General features: G+C 43.0%; 1 protein-coding gene across 1 annotated transcript in view; it reads left to right on the top strand.

Moving 5' to 3' along the window:
- Positions 1–22,554, top strand: part of LOC115770509 (teneurin-m) — a 145,084-nt gene that overhangs the window by 78,499 nt on the left and 44,031 nt on the right. Inside the window, exon 2 of the mRNA XM_030715809.1 lies at positions 12,608–12,805. Coding sequence (XP_030571669.1) covers positions 12,670–12,805 — 136 coding nt within the window. The 5' untranslated portion in view covers positions 12,608–12,669. The remainder of the gene's footprint in view (positions 1–12,607; positions 12,806–22,554) is intronic.

Raw genomic sequence — 22,554 nt, 5'->3', positions numbered from 1 at the left:
ACTGATTATTAAATACTAAACAAAAGCTGATAGCTCAAATGACTATCAGACATTGCCTCTACTCATGCTTTAGTTAAGCAGGGTAGAGCACTTTTCTCTCAGTAAAGTTTATAAAGCTTCAACGCTGAAAGAGTCAAGACCTAGCACAAGTCTGTCTACATAAACCTAGATCACAAATTCACTCTAAAAAGTTCTGAGCAAATATTTAGGAAAAACATGCTACGGTTACAAACACGTCGTATTTGCAAATAAAAAGTTAGATATATTAAAAATTGAAAAGTGAGTTAACATGTTTCAGTGTTTTAAGCAAAAATCGTAAATAGCTTGAATACTTGCAATTAGGGGGACGGGAAAAAGCCACACTGTCGATTCAAATCTATCCTTTAAATAATAATATAATTATTTGATTCATTTATGCAAGGAGTTGGTGAAGGAACGTAGGCAACTAATTTTCCATCTATTTGCTTTCCTCTTAGCTTATTATCTGCTTGTATCGTTGTAAATAATTGCAATTATAAAAAAACAAAAATAAGAATTAAAAAGTGCTGGACTTGAACCAGCGATCTTTTGTTTGCTAGTCCGACGATTAGACTCCCAATCATGCTTATGATATTTCGTTTCTAAGGCAGGTTGTACGTTTTTATCAATCATCATCATTTGACCAACCATATAAGATACATACTTTCTTAAGTAAACATTTGCAGATGAAATTCGATTCCATTATTGTTATTCACAGACATCTACAAATGGTCGAATCAAAAAGCTGATTGAGTTATACAACTAAAAGCTTTGCGGAAAATATGTATTTATATTTATTGAGTACAATGTTGAAAACCTCAGCTTGGGATAATTTACAGAAGTTTATTTTCAACAATTTATTTGCTGATTAAAGTGCCTGCCAAACTTTTATTTATTATTATTACAAACTGAAAGTAAATATTTTTACATTTAATTAACTGCAAGGCGAGCAAACAAACTTTGCCTGATTTGTTGGTCTGCTCACTTTCATTTTAAAGCCTGCAAGCCAATAAGTTAAAGTAAGCAGCCGAACTGGCTGGCAACCCGAATAGTTGGCAATTTTTAAACAAGATGAAAAACACCCAGGTACACAAACCCAGAAAGGTGCACAACTACATGTGTATGTGTGTAACATAATAGATAGAGTCGCACGTACACACACTCGCACACGCACACAGAGTTGTAAACACAGCGTAAATAGTTTCAATAAAGGACAACAAGGAGAGCAGCAGCATTAGATGGTGGAAGGGCACAAGGGTTTGCAGTAACAAGATTGTTACACGTGTTGCTGCCTAGCCACGCCCACACACACACGCACGCACACACATCAGCTGCAAGCACGCCCACACTCTGCATTTGCCATGCCCCACGTCCCACTATTGTTATTATTTATGTGAGCCAAACAGAGGCTTCCGTTTGTGCCACATGCCGCGCTGCGGCAACAACGAGCAACAACACGAAAAGGAAGCGGCGAGCATTTAAAAAATGCACGCAGCGAGGCCTTGACTGCAATATGTTGCCTAACGGCAGGCGCCATACTACAGCCGTGCAGCATTTTATAGATTTTTACCAGGTCAGCGGAACGAATGTGGCAGCAGGGCAGCGACAATGGCCGTGTGCTGGCTTGTTGAACATTTTTCAACAATTTATTTAATCATGGGTTAGCTTCAAGTTGCAGCAACATACCGCAAGCAGCTGCCCTTTCTCTAGTATACTTTTAGCGGCGGGCATCGCTTAATGCCAGACTCGCCCTCACGCTCGCTCTGTCCTTGCATCTGTCCTGCTCTCAGCTGACTCTTGCGGGTTGGCACACATTTTGCATGCCATTAAAAGTCAGTGGTTTGTTTGTTGTGTGCGAGTGTGTGTGTGTGCGAGTGTGTGTGTGTGTGTGTGTGCAGCTCAAGTTATACTATGAGTTTTTTTTCTGCTGCTGCTGCTGTTACATTTTAATTGCTTTACATAATGCCAGCGTTTGCTTGTAATGTTGCTAGTTGGCTGTGTTGTTTTTGTTGTGGCTGGTGCCGCAATGTTTTTCCATTATTTTTAATTGTTGCTTGGCGTTCCTCAAGGGAGTGTGCTAGGGCCCACGCTCTACACCCTCTTTACCTACGATATGCCCACTGGCTCTACAATTGAAGTCGCGGACCCCCACGACCTTACAATCGCCACTTTTGCAGATGACACAGCCATCTTGTCAAGAAACGATTGTGTCTACGAAGCTACCGACGTCCTGCAGCAATATCTCCACCAATTTGAAATGTGGGCCAAGCGCTGGAATATTGGCATTAATTTAAATAAATGCGCCAATGTGACCTATGCGCTACGGAGGGACATGTGTCCGGGAGTTTTCTTGCGCGGCCAATTGGTGACGCACTTCAACAGCCACAAATACTTAGGTGTGCACCTAGACAGACGCTTGAACTTTAACAAGCACATCACAAGTGTTTCAGTAACCCTAAAGAACAGAATAAGAAAACTAAGATGGCTTCTGAACAGTAGAAATGCGCTATCTTTGAAAAATAAAGTCACCATTTATAAATCCTGCATAGCTCCCGCCTGGCGTTATGGTATCCAGGTATATGGCATTGCTGCAAAGTCCAGTCTTTCAAAAATCAGGGTGCTCCAAGCAAAAACGCTCCGATATCTGTCTGGTGCCCCCTGGTATATGAGAACCTCCGACTTGGAAAAAGACTTAGGAGTGCCCAAAGTCGGGGACATAATAAATATACAGGCCGCAAATTATATAGCGCGACTGAGAAGTCATCCTAATCGACTGGCTAGGCGTCTTCTGAATAGGCGCAGAATTGGAGGACTCCGAACGCGGAGGAGACTACGAAGGTCTCACCCAATAGATCTCCCAGATCGATTTATATAGTTGACACTGTAAATTTGTATATAAGACTTACCAGTAGAATAAGTAGATTGTAAATATTCATACAAATTTAATTTAAGTTGTTCCAGATAATAACAGAAAAATTAAAATAAAGCTAAACTTAATAATAATAATAAAAAAAAAAAAAAAAAATAATTGTTGCTGCTGCGCCTGTGCGTAGGCACTGCAGCGTTGCACAAGCCATGGCAGCACACCAACACACAGACACACACCAGTACACACACATACACATTTCAAATGCATGTTGGCATATCTGCATAGCTTTATCTGGTTGCCTAGCGCACTGCAATTAACCGACTTTAATTGGGAAATTAACTTTGTACCGAATACGAGCAGAAATCAAAGAAACGCAAACTTTTTAATTAACTCAAGAAATTGTGTAACACACACACACACACAGAGAGGGAGACAGACACAAATCTCTAGAAAGGTAGTATGTTCAATATGTAGATAATTAATCTTGGAAAACAGAAGAAACAGAATGACAGAACAGAAATGGCGAGTCGCTGATCAAAGTTGCAGCTAGCCGGCAGAGACGTGAAAGTCGACGCAAAGCTCTCGCACCATCCGACATCAGTAGCATCATCATCATCGTCATCATCGTCGTCGTCATCATCATAATTTGCATGGTTCCTTGCACCCCAAAGAGGAAGGAAACTTTTGTGCATGCGGCGGCGCATAATTACCAGGCACAAAGTTTGCAGCAGCAACTAGGCTTAAAGAAAAATTTTGTGCGTACATAAGGAAAGTTGTTGTTATGGTTTTTCTTTTTTGTACATACACATATAACGTGCACACTCCTCAAAATGTTCTGGTCGAAATATTCGTAAAAAGAAACCGCAAGTGGCCCCGTTCCTCGAAACGGAACAACTAACCCTCAAAACTTTCGCTACTTTTCAATTTTATGTGAACTTCAAAAACGAAAGAAAAAGAAAACGCTTCAAACTCCGCAAAGCACTGGCCAGGCTGTGTCTGAGTGTGTTTGTGGGTGTGTGGGTGAGTGTGCGCGTGTGTGTGTGTGGCAGGGTCAGCGTGCAACCCTCGAAATGGCAAATAAAAATTAAGAGTGCCAGCCAAAGCAGAGCATCCAACTTTTACGACTCTCCAATGTACACTAAAAGCAGCAGCTGAAAAAATGAGCACAGAAATTTTTAAATTATATTAATACAAATTGAGGGAAACTGTAAAGTCGTGGAATGTGGCATGTGGCAAGCGCAATTGCTCCGTTTGCCATTAGTGCAACCGAATAATAAATAAAGCAACTGCCAAAGAAACAAAGCTCACTGCCAAAAACCCCAAAACCTTTGACCTCTGACGCTTGCTTAAAGCAGCACTCCGCTTGGAGTGGAGCCGTCTAAAAAAAGAGATTTTCTCTTTCATGTGCCACCAATTAAAGTTGTTGCGACCTGCGCCCCACTCGGCAGGTCTGTTGAAATGCGAAACTTGAAAAGTATACGCACCGTTGACGCGGACATCAGCGAAATGTTCATTTGAAGTAAGTTTTTTGTTGTTCTTGTTGTTGTTTTTGTTGTTATCCTTGTATTATGTATATTTACTCACGTGGCTTCCCTTGCTCGTGCTCTGTCTGTGCTGAGCATAATGACGAGTGCCTATTTGGCATATTCTTTTTTTCTATTGCGCATTTTTGTTGCTGCTCCGTTTACATGGCAACTTTTGTGCCTGGCAATACAATCTTCAATGGAATGGGGCCAAATATGAAATCCAATTAGGTTCAACTAGCGAATATATGTAAATGCAAATTCAAGATGTTTTCAAACTTAAAAAATAATAAACAGCATCAAGTTTGCAGCAATTTAAGCCTTAAGCAAGCAGATCACCTATAAGAAAAAAGGCAAAACCACAGGCAGTGCGCACAGCGCACAAGAATGCTGTGAAATCAAGCAAGAATAACAGGCCGAAGTTTAAATCAACTTTTAGACTCACGACATAGAAGTGATTTTAGAGGTTTATTTCCGAAGAATATTTCCCATAAGAGATTTGTGATATAGCAGCCCGATTTGATACGGTTATGTTGGGAGAAAAGTTTCTCCTAGACAGCTTGGTAGACAATTAGTTTTTCATACAAAAACTGCATTTTCGACGGATATATGATATAGTGGTCCGATCCATAGAGAAAGGCAGGCATTCTTTGAGACTAATATGCATACTCCATGGGGTCAGACCGTCTGCTTCCATGCGTTACACGTTCCATAACAGAAGTTTACTACCCTCTGTCAGGGTATATCCAGTAGTGGCAACAAACCTCTACACACTCAGACACACACACACACACACTTACACGTACAGAGAGCACGCCTCGGGTGATTGCACACGAACATGAGCTAAATAGCCGAACCGGGCATAGTATCTGGAGCTGGGTTATGTTGGGTCAGGTCATGTTGTCTGTCAGCTTGTTGCACTTGGCCTAAGGCTCATTAATAGGGCGATTATTTTTCTCTATTTTCCACACAAGCTGTCACACTTGACTTGTTTGCGTGTGTGTGTGTATGTGTGTGTGAGTGAGTGTGAGTGTGTGGTGTGCCGCCAGATTGTTGGGGGCGCTTGTTGACACTCATTGAGACAAAAGTGCTTAACTGCTGCACTTTAACCAACACACCCATACTCTACAGTTGCAGCTGCAACAAGGAAACTACGACTATTTTTTACGATTTGCTTTGCAGTTTCTTTTAGCCATACACACACACACACAAACGGACACACACACACACGTTCGCAACTTGAGTTGCTTTATTTTGTGCGCTTAATTTGCTTGTCAGGCGCAGTAAGTTTGTAGGCTTTGTAGGCTAAAGTCGCCGCAGACAATGGAGCCTCGCTGTAGGTTCGGCTCTTGCGGCGCTTGCGGCATTTGTGGCCGAGGCGTTAGGCAATTGTGTTGCATAGCGCTGGGCGCTAGCAAAATGTCAAGCACCTCGCAACATTGCATCCCACGTACAGCAACAACAGCAACAACAACAACAACAACAACAATACCACAGCTGAACGACAAAGAAGGTTAAGCACGCCCAGCACATTCACAGCTTGCCTCTGTGCGAGTTGTGATGCCTGATTTTGGTATGCCCTGCAAATGGATTGGGCGGATGGGCATGAGTTTGCTGGCCCGTTGGCTGCCGCTTGGCACTTTGAAATTTTAATGAGCCGCTGGCAATGTCAGTTATGTCAGGCCTTCATCTTTTGGACCGCTTCAAAGTTTTTGCTGCATTTCCTGAGCACAGCTGCGAAAAAACGTTGCCTAGTTTTGAGCGCCTTGCAATTTTCATGGTAGGACGCAATAATTTATGTTATTCAGCGATAATTGAGTGGCAGCGGGCGTTGCCGAGCGACCCAGTTGCAAGTTGTGAGAGCTGACTTCTGCAACTTCAACTTGCCACACGCAATGCACAAAATGTGTCAAATATAGCATTAAATTAGATTTCAGTTTCATTCTTTTGCCAGCACCCGAAAAAGTTTCGCTGCCTGCAAAGCGGCCGCCAAGTTCCATTCTAGCCGGAACATTTCGTGCTTGACAATTGCACTTTGGAAATTGTCACTTGACATTTATTAGATGCCAGCAGCCAAGTTTCCGTAGCCATTATGCAATGCCCGCCTTTGGCAATTAGGCTAAACGAGCCTCGACTTAAAGCCTTAAAGTAAGCAATGGCATGAGCTACTCACTCCCAAGCACTTGGATCAAGTAAAAACCGCAATGTTGCTGCAGACACACGCTAGCTGGGAGTGAGTGGCAGACGCCGCCGGCGTCTAATAGGATTACAGCCGGTGCAGCACTTGCCACTAAGTAGGCGACCCGTAGGGAGCGACCAGGCAAAAAAATGATGAACTTAAATCGTTGCAAGCGGCTGGCCTGCGGTTTTTGTACCGTCGTTTGTCGCCGTCGTTTGCTGAACTTTGCCTGCCACAAAATCAATTAAGCGACGTAGCGTCGCGTCGCGTCTCCCAGCTCACATCTCGGCAAAAACTATCAAAATCTGTCAAAGTTGGTTTGCAACCCAGCAGAATTTTGCGGGGCAGATCGAGTCGGCTGTCAGGCATTCCCAAAAGGGGCGCCGGCAAAGTGGGTCACTTTTTTAAATTTTATTAACTGCACCACAAAATATGCAACGCAGCAGCCAAGAAATCTGCTCAAAAGTGAGAGAAAAGTGGAGCTCAGTTGGGAAACTCACACTGGGACTTGTCGGCGAGTTCCATTCGGCTTGCGACTTGGATTTAGCCTGGGGCCGCATTCACGTATCAACATGTAAACTGGCTTGAATCAAAGTTTGTTGCTAGCCAGCAGCAAAAAGGACTAATACGCTTTAGTCTTTGCATAACAGTTAGAAACTAACTAGCATACAAAACCCTAACTAAAGCAAACAAAAAAAGAGCCAACTTTTACCTAAAATATGCGCATCGCGTGCCTTTTGCTTTTTACCTTTATATGCTGTGTTTAGTATTAACGTACCTAAGTCTATGTGTGTAAGTGTATATATGTGTGTGTGTGTGTGTATGTGTGTGTATGTGTGTGTGTGTGTGTGCGTTGTGCAAATCCCAGACCATATACACACACGCACACTGAGAGAGAAACGTGGAACGTGACTAAGCTGACAATTGTGTCGAAGTAAATCCAAGTTTTGTGGCCATACACTCGGACTAAATAAATCTACACGCCTGGAGGGGACATGCTAGCGCAAAAGTTTGACAAACAACAGCCGCATTAGCAGGTGCAAGGGATGGGGACGGTAAAGGGGCGCCTGTAGGTGCGAGCGTGAGTTGCGGGAGGCAGTTACATGACAAGCGACATAAATAGTTGGTTAGACTCGGCATTAAAGAGGGCCCAAAACGTTGCTAAATTTAATAAAACGCACAAAATAATGACACACGCACACACTCAGACATATACACATGCGTGTGCACATACCTATGCAATGCATAAATCCAGTGTACGAGGCCTATTATTATTTTGTGCTGCATCAAGTCGATTCGAAATCGAGCCAATAGCACATATTCGACATATTCGTTGTGTGTAGTATTTTTAGTGATGTCAAGAACAGGCGGTCAAATACACGACTCACCCACACACACACACACACACACACACACACGTTTCACCCACACATAGATATACTCATAAACACACATGGATCCCTCAAATGTATGCAAATATAAACAGAGGCAAACGGCAAACGTTTACACGCATATAGATGGCCCGCATTATAATCGGTGCCCAGCAAAGAGCCAGTATGTTTAGGGGCTGGTTAGGCGGAACTGTCTCTAACTAGGTGCAGTCAACTGATGGTACATAAACAAACATAGGCAAACACAAGCATACATAGACGCACACGCAGCTAAACAATTGTCAACTGGGGCTCCTATTGTTTGTCTCTCTATGAGCATGTGTCTGTGCCTGTGTATGTGTGTATGTGTGTGTGTGTGAGTGTATGGATTTCTGCAACATCTGCTTATCAACGAAATGGCAGCGACAGCAGCCGCAGCGGGCACTAACAAAACAAAAACAAAGCACTCACTCAGCTATATTGCGTATACGCAGTGTTGCACATAGAACAGACATTGTACTTCTTGGTCTCTGGTCGATCTGAAATATTGATGATAATATGATCATGTTGACAAATTTATTACCGAATTTAAGGCTGCATTAACTGACTGAGGGGAATAGCCGAACCCGAACTCGAAACCACAATTCAACACTTTATCCTCCTTTACGACGTTTCTCCCTTAAGTCGATTCTCAAGGAGAGTCGAAATATCTTGTACAATGAATGAATGAAACATAAAAATCATACGAAAATAAGAAATAGTTCACCAATCCAAAGACCTATAAACTTATATATTTTCAACGCTGTGCCGTAGACATTCATAAACCCGACACCGTTTGGCAACTGCTTCACTTAATTCGCAGTTAACCCGCTGAGGCAACAAGTTTAAATAAAAGGAAAAAAATAAAATAAAGATGCTGCTGCCAACAACAGCAGCTCAGTTCAGTTGGTGCCCACCTTGCCGGCCACTGGAGCCCGATTCAAATGGAGAAGCGCAGACACAATTTGATTACTGCTCTTCAGTCTGGGGTGGGAGAGAGGACTGGGACAATTCATGCTTAACTGACATTTCAGCTGTCATGCCAAAAGTGTTTTACATTTCTCGCCAGGACGAGAGACTGTGAATGAAGCTGGCAAAGATGAAGGCGGACAGGAAAATGTTGATGACGTTGTTATTGTTTTTGTTATTTTTGCTGTTGGCACCTTGGCAGAAGCGTTGGCATGACCGCCCGCCTCTTTTGCATTGTTCATTCCTGGCGTGCCGCAACCAGCTGGTGTCGTTTTTCGGCACCACCCTGCCACACCCCGACCCCTACCACGCCCCATAGCTGCCGCACCGGCAGCCGACACCAACCCAAGATGCTTTTAATTGAATTAACGTAACATATTTGGGCGTGAAGCTGCCTTCTTGAAGAACTCAGCATAGTTGGCAACTGCAGTTGGGCTAGTTAAGAGTTGGGCTACGAGGCCAACTGCTCTTGAAGCTTACTTGGTGTGGAGCTTGTATTGAGGCAACACTGTAAATACTTTTGCCATTTGCTATGCTCATTTTCATTTGTTGTCGAGTGCATTATAAAAGCATTAAGCTGCGAACCAAAAAGGGCCATCAGCCCTCGGGCGGGGCCGTGCAGGGGTGCAGATGAGTCTAGTGAAAGCAGAGGAGAGCAAATGCCAAACGATGCACAGGGCCAAAAAACTCGGTAGGGCAAATTTACTTTGCCACGCACACGACCACACACATACACACATTTGCATTTGTAGTTTGTGTGTGTGAGTGTGTGTGTGTGTGTTGTCGCATTTTCATGCTCCGCCTGACGAAATGCCATTACACATTTTGCGTATTCAGAAAGCAGCAGCAACAACAACAACAACAACACCAACAACATGGACGACAACGACAACGACGACAATTCGCATTCAAAATGACAACGACAATGGCAACAACAACAAAAACAACAACAAGAACAAAAACAAACAAACAACGCCCACACAAAAATAAACGCTGGAGGTTGTAGAAATGAAGATAAGCTGCTTATCAGCGCCATTGCCTGGCTGTTGTTGTTGTTGTTGTTGTTACTGCTGTTTTTTTCTTTTGTTGTTGTTGCATTTGTTGTTGCCTGCGCTTTAACCCAGCGCTTGGCATTCCCATTGACTGTTCCTTGCTGGCATCTACGCCTCTCCGAATGCGGCTGCTAACGGCCAAAGGGAACGTGGACCATTGCAGCGACTTTTGTTTGGCCGCCAGAGTTGCCATTGTCGTTGTCGTTTGCTTTCGCTATTATTTTTTTTTTTCGTTTAGCCGTTGTTTTTGTCCTTTTTTGCTGCTTTGCTAAGCCCGCAAACCTGACAGCAGTCCTGCCAAAGGAGATATTTTGGCTAAGAGAGTGCGAAAGCGAGAGAGAGATGCAAGCACAATTGACATTTTGCCACTCGTTGTTTAATATTAGACTAATGTGTATGTGAAAGCCACAAGCTACTCCCTTTGCAATGCCCTATCCCGCACCGCCCGCCCCGTCCGATTTTCGCTCCAGCAGCCCCCAGCCGCAGTTTCTTGTGTGTATTTAAATAATGTTATCGTCTGTGTATGCAAATGCCAGAAGTGGAGCTTAACTTTTACGCTTGATGGCAAAATAATTTGTCTAAAATGCAATGCTAATGTTGTGACTCGTGCTGTGGATGCTCAACTTTGTGGCATTATGTTGATGCAGCAGATGCGCAGCAGATGCGGGGCGCCCACTTAAGTTGGGGTGGCGCCGAAAGCCCAAAAAGTTTCAACAGTTTTTAGTTTTCAATACAATGCGAATGCGACATTGCGCATACGCCCTGTGAGCGGCAGTCAGCTGTTGGCAATTTCAATTTGCTGCTCATCAGCGTTAAGCGCCTTAAATCTCAAATCTAATTACACACAAGCCAAAGACAAAAGTCCACAAATATTTTAGCCGCAGCCCCACCAAACCCCACCCTCTTATCCTGCCCGCTGCTTTTAATCACAACTGACCGACAAAGCCCCTCCGTGTCCCCTGTTGTCGCCATGCAATGCCAATTTTGAATTTGTGTTCCTTCCGTTGAAAAATGCGCCCAACTTTGCTACTGTGTTTAACCGCGTGAAATAATCTTTGCTGGCAGCAGTCAGCCAGTATCCTGCCTGCTCCAGCTTCCGCTCCCACTCCGGCTTCGGCTTCGGCTCCCGCTTCTGTGCCTGTGTCGCTGGCGGGCTAGTCGGGCGCGTTTCATTATGATGATAATGCGCAGGCCCTACGGCCATTCAGGCCGCATCGCAAGCTGGTGTCATATTTTCCGCAGCTTAAATTTCCCACTGCCTCAGAGCTGGCCACTTGCCCGCTCTTCCAGTCATTTGACCGCAGTGGAGAGAAAGAGATGGGGAGAATGAGCAGCCAAATCGTCTAAGCCTAACGCAATGCGATTGGACTGCGAAGGGTCCTGGTCCTGGGACTGGTCCTGGTCCTGGTCTGGTCTGTTCCTGGCAGTCAAAAAACTAGGCAACACCATTCACACACTGTCAACAGTCCTTGCTGCTTGGCTTGCCGCAGCCCCAGTCGACGAATAGGAGGGAGGTGCGTCGACGGCAGGATATAATTTTCGCGCTAAGCAAATCTCAACAATTTCGAATTTCTTCCATTGGCCATCGGCGCTTCCGTCCGTTTGCCGTTTGCTTTTTATGAATTTGTTGTTTTTGCTTTTGGCCTTTGAATTTGTCAAGAATCCTGTTTAGCACACCCTACGCCCCGCAGCCCACCCAGTCCACTTGCCACTGCCACACAGCTGCGCCTCTTAAGCCTATAAATGAGCTTAAAATTTTCTATGCGAATGAATGCGAATGCTTTTGAAATTTATTATACTCAGCAAGGAGCTCGCGTCTGGCCAGGAGGGCATGCTCAGGGTGTTGGCACACACACACAGATGAATACCTTTTTATCTATGTGTGAATGTGAATGCGTGTGTGTGTGTGTATTAGCATGTACATGCTTCTCAAAGGCATTTGGAGCTGTCTCCTGGAGGTTGTCCTTGTCGACGACATTCAAATTTTTCAGCGCAGCAAATTGAATTTTATTTCGATTTCTTTCGAAGCTGCTTGCTACTTGGGGGGCGGCTTGCTTTTGATTTTCAAATTGCCTTTTGCTAGGCGCTGTATATCGCAGGCACATCTATATGTATGTGTAGGCGTGTGTTCGTATGTTTGGTGCTTGGTGTTTGTCTACTGCCGCACAGCTACAAATTGAATTTTCAATGCTGCTAAATAATTTCATTTTTATTTTTCGCCTGATTTTCGGGTTTCAATGCGCACTGATTGTATGCTCCGGCAGGCAGCCCAGCGCTTTATACACAATTTCCATTTGTAGTTGTTTAAAAATTCACTGCATATATTTAATGTCAATTGTGCAATAAAAAATATAAATAAAAACAAGAGTACCAAGCGCGACAAATGGCCGGCTAGCATTTACTCTGTAAACAAATCTCTTATACTCTACTACAGGGTATTGAATAAAAGTCTATTCGGGATATTCGGCTGATTTTTGGTCCTTCACTAAATAAGAAATCAAAATGCTTTTACAGCCAGCTACGATTTATAAGTTATAATAAATGCCCACTCACTGTCAAACACTGTGTTTCTTTGTCACTATTTGCAGGCTTTCTCCTGGAGGGAGTCACGCCAACAGCACCACCGGATGTTCCGCCACGTAATCCGACAATGAGTCGCATGAATAATGCTCGTTTAATTGCCGGCGCTGTTGCTAACAATCCCAATGATCTGGGCGTTGACTTTGAGCCATCGTGTTTGGTGCGGACGCCATCGGGCAACGTTTACATTCCTAGTGGAAATCTAAGTGAGTATTGTTTTTAGATGATACACTCTCCCAAATCCATATATATATATATATATATATATATATAGAGTATTTGGGCCATATTGAACCCACACCGTGACAGTCATATGCAAATCGCCTGCTGTCCCCCTCTGCAAAAGCCACTTGACTCGCTTAAATGTTTAGCGCGCAACGGGCACGAAAAAATTCCATTTTCCATATTGCTATAAAAATGCAAAACATGAAAACTAAAAAAACAAAAAAAATAAAAACGAAAGCACAAAAATAGGCAGAGGCCAACAGCATTTTGCAAAATTTGCAGGCCTTTTGTTTTGCGCCATGCGCCTAAAATGCCGCAATACATTTGCCATTTATTGTTTTTCCAACAATCTTTTTTCTCAATGTTCGTTCGGTGTGTGTGTTGGTTTGTTTGTTTGTTTGAAAGCGAGTGCTTGTGTGTGAGAGTGTGTGCATATCCGCAAGCAGACTTTAGGGATAAAAACATTCGAAAGTGGAGTGAAAATAGTCGACAATAACAACAGCAACAACAAGTGCCCAGCACTAAACAAACCGACAGAAAAAAGAGATGCCAAACGGCCGCAGGGGCCTACGAAAATACAAAAATAAAACCAAAATTCTAGCAAATAAATGCGACTGCCTTTTTGGCGCACATTTATGTGCACATATCAGGCTAAAGGGAGGAATGCGAAGGAGTGTGTGAGATGGAGGCGACGGGGCCAAAAATAAAGTGCCTTAAACTGCGCTGCATTTAACTGTCGGCGCTGCGGCAGCAGCCATTTAGGCGAGGGTTTTGATAATTCTCGAAAATAAGTGATAATAAATTGTGATAAGAACCAACAGAGAGAAAGAGAGAGAGAGAGAGAGAGAGAGAGAGAGCGGGAGAAAAGGAGAGAGCTTGTGTCGTGTACCAAATTCCTTTGACGAAATTCAGGAATTGTTCAAGCGAAGTGCAGGCTCTCACAATTTCTGTTGCATACATTTGTGCGCGCTGCTAAAAATGCGAGCAGAAGTAACAAGGAAGACACGAAAGCAAACAACAAAAGCATAACAAAACGCAGCACCATACCCCATTTGCCTGCTCTGTGTGTGTGCGCGTGTGTGTGTGTGTGTGTGTTGATGTGTATGTTACGCATTTGTAAAGCATACTTTCTGGCTGTTGGGCAGTTTGCTTACGCGTGCGTGTATTTGTGTATTTGTTTAATACCGCCTTTTGTTTACTTTTTACACAAATACACATGAACAGTTCTTGTTGTTGCTCTCTCCACACATACATTCATCGTATATGTGCCAAGCTTTATCTAGATTTCGCTGCGTGCCATAAAATGTTCCTTCTTTCGTTCGTTTTGTTTTGTTTCGTTTTTTTACATTTTTTGTAAGCCAAAGAATTCACTCTGTCTCAGCTGTTTGTATAGGTTGCTGAAGAACTCAGTAGAAGTTGTATACGTAATTGTAATGCAAAACTTAAACCAGACGCTGAAATTGGTTAAAGCTTTAAGGAAAAAAAGGAATTCATAGTTTTCGAGCGCATTGCGCACTTTGCATTTTGCATTTCAGCCCAGACTAACCCAACCGATGAGGCTTAAGGCTACACGCATGAATGGCATTAATATTGAATAGACCGAAGCGCCGTATCTATTTTGCATATCATTTTTCGAGCCTTGTTGCTGTCTAAAGTGCAATTAAATGACAATTTATGAAATTCTATTTGCATTTATGCATAAATTTATAAGCAGCCAAAAACTGAGCCTGCAACTGCATTCGCCACCAAGAGTGCAGCTCGAATAGCCATCTTCGTAAGGCACATATTGATTAAATTCTGTCCAAATTGAGATTTCTCGCACACACATATATATATATACATACACGGCCAGCTGCATTCGTATGTATTGCATTCTGTTTGCTTTGCCGGGCTTTTAAGCCTACTCTATCGGAGTGTCCTTCGACTGGGTGCAGCGGGATATTTTCATTTCAGCAACGATTTTTATGCAAAAATATTATTTGTTGACTTTTGGCACCCGGTCGGAGAAAGGATCCCAGGCACAGAGCAGAAATTGAATCTGGATTCGATGGCTGTGCCGAAAAATTAAGGCTGGGCAGGCTAAATGAACGCTGCTACAATATTTATGCCTCACTGTATGTGTACGGAAAAATAAACACGAAAAGGTGCTCTAATCGAGCATGTCCGACTAAGAGATACCACGTCCCCGGCTGCATAACATCAATATTCCTTAACTGTATATAAGGTTAGGAACCTTTGTTCCAACTTGTCTCAGAGAATTACTTTAAATTCAATTAAGTCATCGAGAAATGAAGAATTTAGTTTTTCAGCTTATAATATACGGCAATCATAGCTTCGATATTGGAGTTCCCATCTCTGATGTTCCCTGAGATCGATGTATTTACAAAGACAAATCGATCCGATATTCATCTGATAATATTTTGTTCTGCCGTGTACCAGATTATACCCTGTTATTGCCCAATTCAAATGAATAAAATTCCCAGGAAAAAGTTTGTCCATATTATGCTTTAGTTTAAAATTTTTGCCAGGCTTCCAGCTGCTTTTATTTGATCTCTCTCTTTTATTTATTTGGTGGAACATGAAAAAATGCTTATGCGCCATTTGCAAATGTAAAAAAAAAAAAAAAAAAGGGTATTCTGCACGATTGGTACGACACACACACACAGACCAGAAACACACACAAGAGAGGTATCATAAAGCGAAATAAAACTTTGGACAAGAGTTAAAAAATATATTTGCTTCAATATATGTAATGCATATGTATATATACAAATATACATGAATAGCAATGTGTTTGTATGAAAGTAAAGTTGCATAAATTGCTGCAGCGCACGGGAGAGTTTTGTGAAAATAAAAAAAAAAAAAACACAAAGAACAGAGAACAGAAGAGCACTCACACAAAAGTCGACATATTGATAGGCTGGCTGTGCCCCGATGCCCCCTTCGCTGTGATTTGCCGCGCCCATTCCCAGATGTGTTTCGTACTCATGTGCATGCCAAGTGGGGTCACCAGAACCGCTTAAAGCTTTAACTTTAGCATTGGCCGGCAAATATATATGAATTTTACTACTTTGGCATTGGAAGGGAAATATATACTTATATATATATATAAGATTTAAGATATTCCATTACTGTACTTATTTGTACTTAAGTTTCACCTATTTTAAATTTTCTGAAAGTGATGCAATTCATATAGGAATAGACGTCGTAGCTAGCTGAGGGTATTATAATTTTGTCCTAAAATATGTAACGCTCAGAAGGAGAAAGAGAGAGAGAGAGAGATGGAGAGAGAGAGAGAGAGCGATCCTGTGCTTAAACCGATTCGGTTCGAAACTTGCAGCCAATTTTATGGTACACTTTTGGGTGCATGCTTTTAATATTGCAGTAGAAGTAAATTGAGAATATCCTCTATGCACACGCTAAGAGCCAGAACCCTTGCGGAATTCAAAGGACTGAAGAAATTCCTGCATACACAGACATTGCACTTGAAAATTAATGGCAACTTGACGTTGATTATGCAAATGTTAGGGGTTCCCTTTTTCCACAAAGCATCTACTTATTGCCGTTTTTACTGCGCCAGGTTCCCTGCTTCGTTTTCATTATAATAACAGCCCATTGCGGCATTTTGATGCAGTAAATGCTCTTACCCCCCTTTCTCTTTTTCTGTCTGTAGGTCTGTCTGAATGTCTGTCTGCCTTTCCGTCTGTCTGTTCCTGTCTCTCATTTACTGTTGCTTTAATTTTTTATCGTTTCGAGGTTAGTTTGCAAAACTTTAGCTGTCATTGACCGGCCTGGACAGAGAGCCAGCGAGCGGAGCGGCAGAGGCGACCAAAGGCCAGACACCGACGACTGGTCGGGCTGCCTACGCCCTGGCACGCCCCTTTGTCTAGTGGCTGGCCAAGCGGCCATCCGGTTGTGTGTCCTTCAACTAACTTCCAGCCGATTCTATAGTGCACAAGTAGTCTAGTCATGTTTAGTCCTTTGCGGTCCTCCTGGCCGTCCACTGTCTATTGGCATTGGCTCGTCGTTATTGCTTTCGACTGGTTTGGTTTATCGTCGCTGGCAGCCATGGAAATGCTCGTAAATTTTGAGTACTCACCCACCGCCTGCCTGGTGGGTGAATGCTTTAAATTTGTATAAATACGACGAGTGGTGCTAGCACGTTTTGGTTTTTGTACTGCCGCTTCCACTGCCCTTTCCACTGCTGCTGCTGCTGCTGCTACTAAATTCATTCATAATGGGTTTTTCACTGCACTCACAGCCCAGTAGAGTCCAGCCCCAGTCGCCCCTGCCTACACCACAATGCTGCAATGGTGTATATAAATTTTGCGTTTTTACGCAAACTGAAATTTATTATGGCGCAGCGTTGTAATTTATAAATTTTATGCCTTCTAAGTGCTGCTTCCAGAGCCTCGTGCTCCCTTCTCGTCCAGCTTTTATTATCAAACTGCAGCTACAGCAATGAATAAATATCTGAATACTTCTTTGCATTATGCACTTGCCCAGTTGCATGTCACGCACAATTTTTAACGATCTTTGTCCAAAGTAAATGAATGTAACAGGCAGCGGAACCCATCTCAGACGCCATATACTCCAGATGAGAATCAATAGCCAAGTGTATCTGGCTTGCTCCTTGTTATGATTCTAATGTGAAATGCTGTCTGCCTTTTAGAAAAACTTATTCTGATAAAAATTCTTGAAAGAATTTGTATTTTCTAAAATTTACAAAATATCTGAAAAGTAAAAATTGTTTCGTACTTCGCTACAGGGTTTTTTCCGGTTGAGCATGCTCGACTGCAGTACGTTTACATATATCAACCTTTCCTGGCGCAACAAATTGCCTTCTGTTTGGTGTTTTTATGCTCGCTGCTGGCGCTACTGCTCCACTTAACTTTAGCTACTGCTTCGTCCGCGGATAAAGTGCTAGGTGTGTGTATGCGTGTGTGTTTGTGTGTGTGTGTGTGTGGATATACGTAAATGCATTGGCCGTTTTATGCATGTATCGGTATGTGGTAAATTTGTTACTTTTGTAGCTGCTGTTGTTGTGGTTGTTGTTGTTGCTGCTGCTGGTGTTGTTGTCGTGGCAATAACCATTTGGCAACTAGAAATTGGCATTTTATGTTCGCCTGTCTCCCTATCCGGTGTGTATCTTTTGATTTTTGAGTGCAGATTGCAGAGGATTTATTGGTATTGAGTGCGGTTGGTGTCATGTGCGGAACGGGAAGACTCAATACACATGCACATGCATATGCATATGCATATATGGATTGCGGCATCGGCGGGGAAATAAATATAGCAGCTGGCGCAGCGGGGCATTGCTAACTGCTGCGAAAACAAAGTGCTTTCTCTCGTCCACGCACCGAGCAACTTTTCGCATTTGGGCCTGGCAAACGTTATACAGGATGCTCGAACAGTTCAGCATTCCGCAGGCACTTAAACATTTTTAGCCAAAATACCACCTGACTGAAATGTACTGCATGAGCAGACGGCTCTTCATTAGAGCGGGACCAAGTTTCGCAATTTCTTAAGGCATACTTTTAGGTGGCGCATATGAAATAGCTGCTACCTTAGGCTGCAAGCCGTCTGACTTTGTCTGACTTTGCGTTCACCCTTTTACCCAACCGCACCGCAAGCTGCGCGCATTTCACAATGAACCCACCCTGGAAAAGTATGCAACAAACGGAAGCAAAGGCATGCTGAAAACATTAGCAAAACAATTTTTGTTGCCGTCATCGTCGCTGCAGTTGTGGCATTTTTATGCTTCATAATTATGCGGACTGGCATTTCATCATTTCAGCATTACCACGAGCCTCAGCGGACGTGGGCGTGGCTGCCGCTATCTGCGTGCATAATTTATATGCTTTTAATGATTTCACTTTGGCTCTGCAAACAATTTTTAATGATTGCGTATGGCAACATAATGCATTCTATATATTATATGTTGGCTTGTTGTTTAAGTCGTCGCGTCTATGTAATTAAAATTGCAATGCACACACCGAAAGGCACACATACACACACACATACACACACTGGAGGCACACAATCGTGGCACCCCCAGCCGCACGAGTGATGTGGCTGACGCTTTTGTTGCCCCGAGCCTCCCCACATATAAATATGTTAATTAAAATAATGTTACCCCAGCGTTGGCGACAAAGAAAAAAGCCAAGCAAATGCCTTAGAATAGCTGCACACACGCATACACACACATATACGCACAGTAGAGTCCCCTGCAGGCGAGCTTTGTCACCATTTTGCGTTTACACGCCACGCTCAACGCCTTTCAAAGGGCAACATTGCCAGCCAGCCTCATTACACGTTACGTATACGCAGCGTAGCTGGCAGAAGGAGCACAACAGCAGCGAAACCCAAGCAGAATGTAAACAAGCGCAAGTATGATGACTTCCGTTGTGGGAAATGCGGACAGGCAGCTTGCCGTCCCACCTCTCCCTAACTGGGCGGACACCTTTTGTGCTTTCTCTGATGTGACTCCCGCATTGAGCAAAAAAAAAAGTTAAAATAAAAACTGACGACGTGAAAAATACATTTAGCCCATGACTACGAGCAGAAGGGCTTGCCAAGCCGGCACCACATAATTATGAACTTGAAAATTTGCTTGGGAAGCCGCCACTCGGGCCCGGACTACTACGGTAGTCGCTACCCAAGCGGATTGCATAATTATTTAAATGAAAAAAAAAAGAAAATAATAATAATGAAAACCCCGCTGCATTTCCCCTATGAAGACTTTCTCCATCTTGAGACATGTCGAGTGGGTTATTTGTTTTGTTGCTCTTGCGCAAGCCTTTTTGCCACTTACTCAAAGCATATCATAGATATTTCTAATGCAAATCTTTGCAAATAGCCGACTAAACATTATAATTAGAAATCTTTCCTAGTTGAATTCTTTAAGGCTTAAAGAGTTATTTGAAAAAGTCAAACAACTACAGTACTTTCATCTGCCTTGTGCTCAACGCTTTTGCCATTGCCCGAGGTCATTGCAATTTTGTGCTGCGACACGAAAGTGTCTAGCAAACAAACACCCACCCACCCGCATCCCGCCACACACACACACACACACACACACACAGACATAGACATTCAGGTGAACACGTGAAACACGCTCCGAACGTCAACATTGCGCTTCTCGACATTTTCTCGTCGTCGTATATGAAAATTCATTTCAATTAGTGAAATGGTTTTGGGATTTGTATAGCAAACCCACCAACCAGTGCAGCAAAGGCAAAAGATAGCCCCTACGGTCGTCGCGTGTGCAGCGCTTGTTGCAACTTTATTTACCTTTACGTGCCGCATAAATTGTAAATAGAGATATAAATGGGTGTGTGCAATATGCGGAGGGTTGTGTGTATCTTGAGCACATTATGAGCTGAGCCTGATTCCAAGTTATGTTCTTCAAGGAACGCGATAAAGTTTTGAGTGCTCCGCCGTAAGGTAAGGGAATAAGATTCGTTCGTGCCTGCGGAGGCCATTGAACTGCGACTTAAAGCAAGCGAATGTATTCCCTTGCCTTTAACATTAATCGGCTTGGCAACACCGGACGAAATGCTCATTTCAAACTTTCCGGTGTGCCAACTGCTTGGCAGGCTCACTCATCTACAGATTTATCTGGTCCCAGCTTCCGAATGTATCTAAACAGCGCAGTTTCGCTTAAGTTGCTCCCTCGACGACACTTTTTATCAGTGGCTACAAAACAAGCGGGTCCAACAGCAAGAGCAACAGCATCCAAATTTATGCAACTAACAAAATGTTTATTTTTTCCCTTTACTTTTTTTTTTTGGTTTTTCTGTGTATTCCTCCCTGTTAGTTTTTTATCGCTCTAAACGTTTGCTGCAACAACAGAGGGCCAGCAGCAGTTTTTGTTTGGCAAAAAACTCTGCTTCAAGCGAAAGTATAGCACAGCTTTTTTTACCCATTCACACGAACCCACACACTTGTGTGTGTGAGTGAGGGTGTGTGTGCAGCCCTAGGGGAAGTTTCCTTTCTCACTTTATGTAGGCGTTGCAAGCTGAGTACGCAGAAAAAAAGGTTTCAAAATGCAAGTGAGAAAGAGCAAAGATTGCTGCGAGAGGCGTTCTCGCCATGGTTGCAGTTCAGCGCGCCGATTTTCAATTTTTTTGAGGGCTACTTATTAGCATGTGACAGTTTTGCCTATCCTTAAAAATGTTTTAAAGCTGTTTTAAATCATTTACCTCTACCCAAAAGTATAGGTAGAATATGTATCCAAAAGGTGAGAAGCCTCTCTATCCGATTGCTTGTATATCATGGAATGTATTTCTGGAGACTATATCTTATTTATAATATATTTGAAAATTATTAATGCATTTTTGCCTCTCTCTCTCACTTTAATGTTCTGTACTTTCCTCCATTTGTTAACTTATTTCACTCTTATTTCTTTGGAAATTGTCTTTTCTCCCTTGTCATTTATTCTATTTCCAACTAACTTGATTGTTTTGCTTCCAATTATATATCTTAATGTAGTTTATTAAGTTTATTTTTAATTTTGTATTACGAATACCTCTCACAAAACTCACGCCTTTTCCTCTTAACAATTAAAACATTATATTTTTAATTTAAAATTTATTAAGAACTTTGCTTCGTTTTCGTTTTGTCGACCATTCATAAGTGAAATATAGAAATAAATAGAAAATACTTAAGTTTTAGGTAGAATTGATTAGTTGACAAAGGAAACTTTTCCTATTTAATTTTTTATTTGCTAGAAATTATTTCCAAGAATCAAATCGAGTGTGTGTGAGTGTGTGCGTGTTGCACCCGAGTGCAGGGTATCTGCAAGTGGAGCAGCTTCGCTCTTGCTGCCTTATCGTATGCAGAGTTCTTCTGTAGCTACTTTGTGGCTCCGCGTTTCCCACTCCAAAGTAGCAGCCATTTTGCAAGTTTGCTTGACATGTGTGACAAGTTTTAAAGCCCATAACTAACAAACAAAGCAGCGCAGAAGAGAACTCCCAGAGGCAAGCTATCTCTTTACCTTGCAGCCATAGCCAGAACCGGAGTTAGGGTAGAAGGGATAGATGCTGGGAGCTGTCTCTCTGCTGCCTTACTTCAAATGCTGTGGTTGAGCCTAGGCACATTACATATGTACATCGCACTAGCAACATAGCCGGCAGGGCAATAATAGTACATTTTGCACCCACCGGGTGCCTGGTCTCGCATTTTTGGTGAGGGGGAGGGAGGGCTGTCAGAAGTCCCCACAGACTTTCACATGACTCGTTAAACTTTTTGCCATTGTAATAGTTCTGCTTGGTTGGCTTCTACCCCACGGCCCGCCCACAATCCTTTTCGCAGCTGATTGCATGTGTGTTTGTGTGCGTGAGCGTGTGTGTCTGTGTGTGCGTGTGCGTGTCTAGGTGGAGATGTTAAACATGCTTTCCGCTCTTTGCTTTCGGTTTTTGGAGCTCGGTTCTCGGTTCTTAGCACTCGGTTATGCGCATAATTTATAGAGTACGACAATATGTTGCCGTCTGCTTGGGTGGACGCAACTTTTGCACTCTCGTTTAAGAAAGTCAAAATTTTTCTTTGTGTGTGTGGGTGAGTTTACCAGTTGTTGGGGTTCAAAGAGCAGTCGAAAGCCAAGGACATCAACACTCTCTGACTCTCTCCTCAGGCACGTCAAGCACAAATATCATTATTAATGCTGTTTTGGCAAATTATCTAATGCGCCAGCTGTCAACTGCAGAGGCTCACACAAGCAGCCGCAAAT

The sequence above is a fragment of the Drosophila novamexicana genome, unplaced genomic scaffold (genome assembly GCF_003285875.2).
Source record: "Drosophila novamexicana strain 15010-1031.04,08,12 unplaced genomic scaffold, DnovRS2.1 tig00004555-arrow-pilon, whole genome shotgun sequence".
NCBI classification, from domain to species: Eukaryota; Metazoa; Arthropoda; class Insecta; order Diptera; family Drosophilidae; genus Drosophila; species Drosophila novamexicana.
The sequence above is the reverse complement of the archived record's forward strand: the minus strand, read 5'-3'. Positions and strand labels throughout refer to the sequence as shown.